The sequence below is a fragment of the Artemia sp. Qi Xiang Cuo genome, unplaced genomic scaffold, assembly GCF_049724085.1.
Source record: "Artemia sp. Qi Xiang Cuo unplaced genomic scaffold, ASM4972408v1 HiC_scaffold_417, whole genome shotgun sequence".
Lineage (NCBI taxonomy): Eukaryota > Metazoa > Arthropoda > Branchiopoda > Anostraca > Artemiidae > Artemia > Artemia sp. Qi Xiang Cuo.
The window spans coordinates 1-10,035 of record NW_028297826.1 but is presented as its reverse complement, the minus strand read 5'-3'; the positions used below and the strand labels follow the sequence as shown (position 1 = coordinate 10,035).

Sequence of the window (10,035 nt, the reverse complement as noted above, 5' to 3'; positions counted from 1 at the left end):
CCCCCTCCCCATTTTTTTAATACTTTTTTGTGAACTTGGGACACAGAAGGTTCCCCATATTTCAAAAGGCTTTATTATATCTTTTCAGAACAAGTTCCTTTATTAATGTCATTCCTAAACCCATTTTACAAGTTGAAGTACCCATCCTTTTCACCCACAACTTTACTTTACAGCTTTTTGAATGCCCCAACACCAAGCAGTACTTTTAAAAAGGCATTTTAGAACAAGTTCTCTTCTTATAATATCCCTCCTAAACCTATTTTACAAGTTGAAGTACCTATACTTTTCCCCAAAACTTTACTTTACTAGTTTTTGCATACCAAAACATCAAGCAATACTTTTCAAAGGCACTTCAGAAAAATTTCTTTTCTTTATATCCTTCCTAAACAAATTTTAGAGGTGGAAGTACTTATCTTTTTACCAAAACTTTACTATAAGAATTTTCGCATACCCCAACATCAATCAATACTTTTCAATGTATTTATTATGTCTTTTCAGAACAAGTTCTTTACGTAATGTCCTTCCTAAATCAATTTTACAAGTTGAAGCACTCATCTTTTCCCCCCACAACTTTATTATAAAGCTTATCAAATTCCCCAACATCAAGCAATGCTTTTCAAAAGGCTTTATTATATTTTTTCAGCAACAGTTATTTAATTAATGTCTTCCTAAACCCATTTTACAAGTTTAAGTACTTATCTTTTCCCCCACAAGTATACTTTACAACTATTTTGAACACCAAAAAATCAATCAATAATTTACAAAAGGCTTCATTACATCTTCAGAACAATTTTTTTTCTTATTTTCCTTCATAAACCAGTTTTACAAGTTGAATTTGTTATCTTTTTTTCCGCAACTTTACTTTACGACTTTTTGAATACCCCAACATCAAGCAAGACTTTTCAAAAGGATTTATTATATCTTTTAAGAAAAAGTTCCATTAAAATTCTCATTTAGAAACCAATTTTACAAATTCTAAATTGTCTCGTAGTAGATAGAAAAAAGCTATATAATATTTGCGAACATTATTCCGGAAGATAAAAAGTTCTAGTTCAATTTTTAATTTTCTTATTGAAATGAAGGAAAGTTCAAGTTATATTCTAAGTTTCCTCTATGAAAACAAAATTAGTTGGTGATCGCTTCTATTTTAACAAATAATATAAAAATTTTCCAATTCAGCTCAAATCAGTCTCAAAGAGATGAAAAATTTTAAATACTGTTCCAAATTTTTCATTGAAGATTAAAAATATCAAGTTTTCTTCTGAATTTTACCAAAGAGCACAAATCAATTCTAATTTCTCCAGAGAAAATAAAAATCTTCCACTTCAGTTCTTTCTTTCACAAAGACATAAAGAAATTTAAAGTTCAATTCTAAATTTTTTGGTGGAAGATAGAAAAAGTAATAACATACTTGTGAATATTTTCCTGGAAGATAAAAAGTTCTAGTTCAATTTAAAATTTTCTCAACGAAGTGAAGAAAAGTTCAAGCTCTCTTCTGAATTTTACCAAAGAACACACTTCATTTCTAATTTCTCCAGAGAAAATAAAAATCATCCACTTCAGTTTTAAGGTTCCCCAAAGACATAAAGAAATTTAAAGTTCTATTCTAAATTTTTCCGTAGTAAATAGAAAAAGCTATACCATAGTTGTGAATATTTTCCCGGAAGATAAAAAGTTCTAGTTCAATTTTTAATTTTCTCAACGAAGTGAAGAAAAGTTCAAGTTCTATTCTATGAATTTTCTTCAATCGAAAAAAAGAAAATTGAACGTTATTGATCAGTCTTTCTATGTTTTACCAAATAATATAAAAATTTTCCACTTCAGTTCAGATCTGTCTCGAAGAGATGAAAAAATTAAAATACTGTTCCAAATTTTTAACAGAAGATAAAAAAGTTCAAGTTCTCTTCGAAATTTTACCAAAGAAGACAATTCAATTCTAAGTTCTCCAGAGAAAACAAAAATCTTCCACTTCAGTTCTTTATTTCACAAAGACAAAGACATTTTAAGTTCGATTATAAATTTGTAGGTTGACCATAGACCACTAAATACCATCCTTGAGAATATTTTCACTGAAGATCATAAGTCCTTTTTCAATTTTTTAATTTTATCAAAGAAGTAAATAAAAGTTCAAGTTCTATTCTAAATTTCCTCTATGAAAAGGAAAGAAGCTGTTGATTATTTATAATTTTCCAAATAATATAAAAAATTTTCCACTTCAGTTCATATCTGTCTTGAAGAGATGAAAAATTTAAAATACTGTTCCAAATTTTTCACAGAAGATAAAAAAGTTCAAGTTCTCTTCTGAATTTTACCAAAGAACAAACTTCAAATTTGATGTACAGATGTACATTAACTTCAACTGAAGTTAGACCAAAATCTTAAAATTATACCCTGGCCCCATCGCAACAATTTCTTCCAAAAGTCAGATAATTTAAAAGCATGAGTTTGAAAGTGCTGCTATTTACTGGTACTGGCCGCCTATATTTGAGATTTTGGTTGCCATCTCATTTAATTTTCTGCATTTGGGCTATAATGAGCCATTAGTACCAAATGCAATTCATAATTTTTGATACTTCTCTTATTTCTAGAGAAATTAGAACTTACCCTTTGCCCCTGTCTTAGTAGTGATATTAGAGGGTTCGTCCAACAATTTTTTTTTGTTTTCTATTACGCTGATCAATGGTCATTGAAAAATTGACCAATTAAAGAGTCGATGAGTTACTACACATCAGTTTTTCAGACAAAAGTTTCTTCATCAGTTACACCATCAAAAAATTTCAACAAATCGAACATTTCATAGTTGTCTATATACACAGAAAGATAAACTCTCAATAATAAACAAACTCTCACACTAACAATTTCTTTTCCTATTTATTTATATTTTTTCTTTTGTTTGTTTAGTATGTTTTTTATGTTGATGTAAGAATTTTTTTTGTGTTTTTTTTTCCGTTGAGAAAGGCTCCCGGATGTGGGGCCGAAATATTCGGAGCATTTTTGTTTAATTAAGTGTTTTGTATTCACTGCTTTATAGAAATTAAAACCCGTTTTTCTTGTTTAATTTTTTGTAAACAATTTTTCTGGAGGAAAATCATACTGGTGTATCATTAATCTAATTGAAATTTCAAATAGTCTTCACTCTTTACGATTGGAGGCAAAGTGGGCCCGTGGGTCCTCCATACCCCCTTTTCTCTTAAGTAAACTTTTTATAGAAATCTTGACACGTTGTATCTAGGTTGAAACGGCATTATTCAAGTATTTTCGGTGCGTATTACTGGAGTCATTAAGTAGGGTACAGCCTAGTACCATCCCGCCTACTAATTGGTCAACTGTTTATTAAAAAGATACATATGCTACATTTTCTTGAACTAGAGTCATGTAGGTAATTCCAATCTGTATAATTGGAGAGCCAAAGCGTGTTTTTAATACGAGGTACAATGCAAAAAAGAAATAAGAAACTTAACCAATATTTTATTTCTTTTATTTTTGATAAAAATTTCTAAATTCGTAATAGGCCTATTTGAAGATTCTTGAACTGGTACTGAGGTGAAAGAAAAATCGCTTTTTATTATTTTTTGGATTTATTTGCCCCTCATACCCTAGAGAGATTTTTTGGGATTTACACCCGTATCATACCCTAGTATTCAGGGGATGTGGTTTGCGTCAATTTTTTTTATTTATTTAATAAATGATACTGATATCAATTTGGAATATTTTAGTTATGACAGCCGGATTAAATTCATTTTTTATTTTATTTACCAAAACTATTACCAGATATCAATTTAATACTAAGATGAGTAGGTAAAACACAATGGTGTTCTAAGTAGTGCTATTAGCCCTATTCACCTTGTTCACACTATTGCCAAAAGACTATTATTACACAGTATCGGTTTTAGGCCTCATAATCCGAGGGACGAGGCATGCCACATGAGTGTATAAATATAAAATAAAAGGAATTTAAAGTCAGATATCATGAAAACTGGCGGGGGCCAGCTGCCCCCTCCCCCGCCCAGGACTAGAACCACCACTGCTATTACCGCTAAACACACATTAATACAAGCCGCTACACAAATTAAGATGGAGCTTAAAGTGAATTTCACTCACGTTTCCATTGGAGTAAGGCCTCCATCGCTTTGCATAAACATAACTTGAATTCCTTGCAGGTTGTCTTTAAACCCTTTTGAAAAACCACGCAAATATGCAGAAATAGCTGGTGTTAAATATGCGTCAGCCGATGCTGTGTCACCTCGCGGAACTATTCGCACCATTGGCATAATTTCTGAAGACATTGACACGTGGGTAAATCCAATCTCACGAGCAACTGCAGCGACTTTTTTCTCATGGTCGTCATATCTAAAGGAAAATACAAAATAGCTTGATTAAACTTTTGTATATAAATTAGATATTAGCAACAATCTTTACCTGAGCTTTAATCGAAATATTTTATGAGTAAAATAAAAAGGAGAAAAGGAAGGTTAGTCATTATCCGGCTAGTATGTATTCCGTGAATTCGGGTTCGATCCCTGGTGTGGTCAGTTTTTTTTTTACCCTCCTTAGTATGTATTCGCGCAGTTCTAAAATATATACGACCAGTTCCTTTTTGGACTCCAGTAATTTTCAGGTCGGCAATTTTTAGCCAAAGAACCAAATATATTGGCTATTGCCGAAAAAAAAACAACAAAAAGGTTAAGTCAAGCTAAAATATATTCAAGCAGCTCCTTTAGGGGCTCCATTAATTTTCAAGTCGGTAATATCCAGCTAAAAACCGACTTTACTGGCTATTGCCGAAGAAAAATGAAAAAATTAGATCAGGCTAAAACATACTATAGCAGTTATTATTGGGACTCCAGTAATTTTCAGGTCTGCAATATCTAGCCAAAGAACCAAATCTATTGGCTATTGCAAAAAAAAAAAAAAAAAAAATAATAATAAAAAAAAAAAATAGCTCAGGCTAGAATATATCCAAGCAATCCCTTTAGGGATTCCAGTAATTTTCAAGTTGGTTATCAAACAGTTTGTGGTAACGAACTGTAAGTAAGGAGCAACTCAACTCAATAGTAACCGAAACTCTAAAAAACGGAATTTTGATATCAATAGATACATCGAAAGAATAAGCTTATTATGCTGATTCCAAATATATAAGATTCATCAAGTTTAGTGTTACCCATCAAAATTTACGAGCCTGAGATAATTTGCCTGATTTTCGAAAAAGGGGAATCGTAATGAAAATCACACCCTCAGATTCAGCGTATCATAGAACCCTACTGTTGAAGTTTCAAGCTTCAATGTACAAAAATGTGGAATTTTTTGGAAATGTTGCAATTTTTTTCACCAGAAGAAGATGCGTGTGTTTTTTTGCTTTTTTTTTCAGGGGTGATAGTATCGAAATAATGGTCCTAGAAGATCGAAGAGGGTGAATTTTGACGGAAATTAAAAAATTCTAGTGTCCTTATTAAGTGACTAATAACATTGGAGGGCAACTAGCCCCCCTCCCACGCCCCGTTTTTCCCCAAAGTCATCCGATCAAAATGTTGAGATAGCCATTTTGTTTGACATAGTTGAAAGATCCGATAAGTATGTCTTTAAAGGTAATTTGACCCCCACAGTCCATGGAGAGAGGCCTTTGAGTTATGAAACTTGCCCATTGTTTACGCATTGTATTTGTTATTGAGAAGTATGTATATATTTTTCGAGGGGGGGGATTTTTTGCTTGGGGTGGGTTTCCATAGGGATAATTTTCCGTGGGGAGAAAAATTTCCGGGGGGGGGGTGAACTTTCCTGGAGAAATTTTACACTGAGGGATTCCCTACGTGTCTGGATTTTCAGAAACAAATTCCACGGAAGGGGGGATTTCAGGATTAATCGAGAAAGCGATTAGAAATTAAAGTCTTTTTTAAATGAAAGTATGCTAAGGACAATTTTCAGGCTGAATCGTCCACAAGAAATTTTACAAGGGGGGGGGGTGGTTCAGCAAGGATGGAACTGTCCGGAGGGAATTTCACGGGAGGGGGTATTTTATGTGGTCGGAAATTTCCAAGGAAGAGTTTCCCGTGAGGGGGGGGGGTTCATTGAGGGTGAGCCATATTTACCGGTATTACTTAAAAACGATCAGAAATTAAATAAGAAAACAAGTTTTTATTTAATTGACAGTAAGGAGCAACATTAAAACTCAAAGCAAATAGAAATTATTCCTTATATGAAGGGGTTGCCTCCTCAATACCGTGCTTTTTACGCTAAGGTTTGACTGTTTGTCCCATTTTTTAAGAACGGCTCCTGAAACACAAGTGCCGTCTTACTAGAATGGGAAGCTTTTTTAAAAGAGCTAGACGCTGTAGCGTAAAGAGAGAGGTATTGAGGATGGGGCAACCCCTTCATATATGGAATAATTTCTGTTTGTTTTGAGTTTTAATGTTGCTCCTTACTTTCAGTTAAAAAAAAAACTTTTTTTTTATTCAGCGAAAGAACAAAAATTATCGGCTATTGGCAAAAAAAAGGCTATATGAGGCTAAAATATATTCGAGCAGTTCCTTTAGGGACTCTAGTAATTTTCAAGTCGATAACATCTAGTCAAAGAACTAACTTCACAAGTTATTACCAATTAAAAAGACAGTGATTCCGGTTGAATCACCAAACTCGAAAAGACTATCCAAAAAGCGATTCTTCGACAGGACTCCGATTGTGTTAGGCTATGTTAGACTAGTTACGTTAAACAACAGTATATGTTATACGTTATTGTTACAGTATATGTTATAATATGTATATATTATAGTATATGTTAAACAAGACAAGCACCAAGCAGTCATTTCTCTTATTTTAATTTTTTTTTTTTATTTTATTTTTATCTATTTTATTATCTTATTTTATTTTAATATTTTAATTATTAATTGTTTTTTTAGAGATAAGGAAGAAATAGATGCTCAAGATACTGTATAAATAATTTAAGCTTTATGAACTATACAAAATATAGTTTCATGAAAAAAAAATAGAAAAAAGGGCACAAAATCTTCTGAACACTTTTTTCCACTAGATAGTTGGTGTATCCAAGTCAAAATTGATAATGTACCTTCTTTTTTTACTTTTCTTTGCAGTTTGGTTTATGGATTAAATCTTTTCTTTTCTTATTCGCTTAGTTGTTACTGACTTCTTTATAAAAAAAAATTGATTGGACTCAAAAACTTTTGGCCAATATTGAGTCAAAATTCTAGTTATACTTCCTTTTAAGGACTTTGCCAATAAGGACATGTCCTAATTTTAGGCGTTAGTCAGAGTTATATTTAGCGTTATATTTTCTATTTATATTTTTGTGAGATATTTCAATCTAGTATTAGTTTTTAGTATAACAATAATTGCTAGAGCCCGGCTCATTTTCCCTTACACATTACAAGTTTATTTTTCGTGCATGAAAAAAATGTGGAAATTTATAAAAACAAGAAAATCACTTACATATAAGAATGCATAAACACGATTGCCAAAGAACGAATGCCATTAGCGTAGACTTTGTTCAATTTGGAGCGAACTTCAAATATATCCAACTCCTTTAAAATTAGAAGTTGTTCCCCATTAGCTGCTGTTACTTCTCGTAGTAGCTTTTCCTCCTCTATTTGCGAATCACTTTTTAAGATAACACGCTCATTGATAGATACAACTTCCGAGTATAGCACCTCAGGCATTTGAATTTTCTAAGAAGAAATGAATTAATTTTTTTTAACTAATTAAACAATTTGACTTTTTCAAGAAGAAATGAAGACATTTTTTAGATAGCACGTTCAATGACAGTTGTATTTTCCGAATACACCTTTGAATTTACTAAGAAGAATTGAAGATATTTTTAAGACAAAAATTGATAGTTGAAACTTCCGAGCATAGCATCTCAGCCATTGGAGTTTTCTAAGGAAAAATGAATTAAGATATTTTGACTAATTGAGAAATTTTAATTTTCTAAGAAGAAAGTGAATAAATTTTTTAGATAACACGCTCACTGATAGTTGCATTTTCCGAATACACCTTTAAATATGCCAGGAAGAAGTGAATTAAGAAATTTCTACAAATTAATACATCTCAATTTTCTAACAAGAATTGAAGAGATTTTTAAGATAAAACACTCATTTATTGTTGCATTTTCCGAATAGGCTCATTGGCACTAGGCTCATATTAGGCTCACAAACCGAATAGGCTCACAAATTATGCTCATTGGCACTTGGCACTTGGACTCATAGGCACTTGTTGGTCTATGAGTCCAGGCAAATTCAGCCCCCCGTTTTGCATACAAGTCAAGTTTACATTGTCCATCATGAGTCAACCCAAAAATCTCGGTAATCCCCATTGCATTGCAATTCCAGTGGGCTTTCTCGGTAGGCAAAGCTCGTATAATAAGAACAATATAAGTTGTCCGGGTTTCCAATTGTCTTCAAATGGCTCATAGACTAACTGAATTACCCTTATTCCACGCCTATCTACCTTAGTTCTGCCCTAGGATGGACGGATGATAGACTATCTATCAACAAGTGAAATGACATCATTTTTATACAATCCTGAAAAAGGGTCATGCCGGCTGTGCCTGTCAGTCAGACTATCTGACTTGGCCTTTTCTCCTTTTTCATCGCAGTCCACAAAAATGATTTTAATTCAAAAATCGACGAACTCGGTCTCAGTCTTCTGCCTCGACCTCAAATTGAAATCAAGTTGGTGGACTCTGATGAAAAAGTTGAGAACCATGCCTAAATGGAGAATAACCCAAGACAGTCTGAATGACAGGCAAAGCTGGCATAAGCCTTTTTCAGAATTGTATAAAAATGATGTCACTTCACTTATTTGATAGATAGTCTATCTTCCATCCATCCTAGGGCAAAACTAAAATAGATAGGCATGGAATAAGAGTAATTCAAATAGTCTATGAGTTCTATGAGGCATTTGAAGGTAATTCGAGACCCCAATTGATGGTCCTAAGATGCTATACTCGGAAGTTGCAACTATCAATGAGCGTTATATCTTAAAAATGCCTTAATTTTTTGTTACAAAATTTAAATTTATTAATTTGTAGAAATTTCTTAATTAATTTTTTCTTAGCAAATTAATAAGTTTGGGTTTTCTAAGAGGAACTGAAGATATTTATAAGATATCACTCATTGATTTTTATAATTTCTGAATATAGCATCTCAAGCATTTGAATTTTCTAAGAAGAAATGAACTTGTGAGGTAAATTACAACAAGCAAGATGACCCAACAGCCCTTGTATAATTTTTATTTTAACTTGGAATGGTCATAACTGATGATTAACCTACTGTATGCGTTAATCTAATTTCTAAACTAAGCTGACTTCAGGCCCGATTAGTTTTCATCTATTCTGAAAATTCATTAAATATTTCATCTACTAATAATCAGTTTGAGAGATATCCTCTCAGTGGCTGAAAACAAGGACTGACAAGGATTTTACTTGTCAGTCAGAATGAAAAGCCCTTGAAAGCTACTACTGCCACTTTCCCTACACAAGGGTACAGTTGAGTTAAAGTGGGTACCAAAATGTACCAAATAAAACCATATGATTCAGCTACAAAGGGCAATTTTCAATAGCAAGAATCTTACCTCTTCTTTTTTTCAAAAAATTCGTGGTAACGAACTGTAAATAAGAAGCGACTCGATTCAATAGTAACCGAAACTCTAAAAACAGAATTTTTATATTAATAGATATATCAAAAGATTTAAGTTATTATTCTGATTCCAAATATATAAGATTTATTTAGTTTAGTTTTAACTCTCAAAAGCAACGAGCCTGAGTTAATTTGCCTAATTTTGGAAAAAAAAGGAAAACGCCCCTTAAAAGTCAAGGAATCTTAATGAAATCACACCATCAAGCTCAGAGTATCTGCGAACCTTATTGTAGAAGTTTCAAGGTCCCAACAGCAAAAATGTGGAATTTTGTATTTTTGCCCAAGAAAGATCACGGATGAGTGTTTATTTGATTGTTTTTTTCCCCCAGGGGTGATCGCATTGAGTCAATAGTCCTAGAATATCAGGAAAGGACTCATTCGAACGGAAACT

At 32.5% G+C, this 10,035-nt stretch overlaps 1 protein-coding gene across 1 annotated transcript; it reads right to left on the bottom strand.

The window, feature by feature from the left end:
* Positions 1 to 4,101: 4,101 nt before the first annotated feature.
* LOC148938825 (5-oxoprolinase-like) lies at positions 4,102 to 7,676 on the bottom strand (the record flags this gene model as incomplete). Its single annotated transcript, XM_089107509.1, has 2 exons — positions 4,102 to 4,350; positions 7,441 to 7,676. Coding segments are annotated over 2 exons (485 nt in total), but the record flags the coding sequence as incomplete, so codon positions are not given.
* Between the last annotated feature and the right edge of the window lie 2,359 nt (positions 7,677 to 10,035).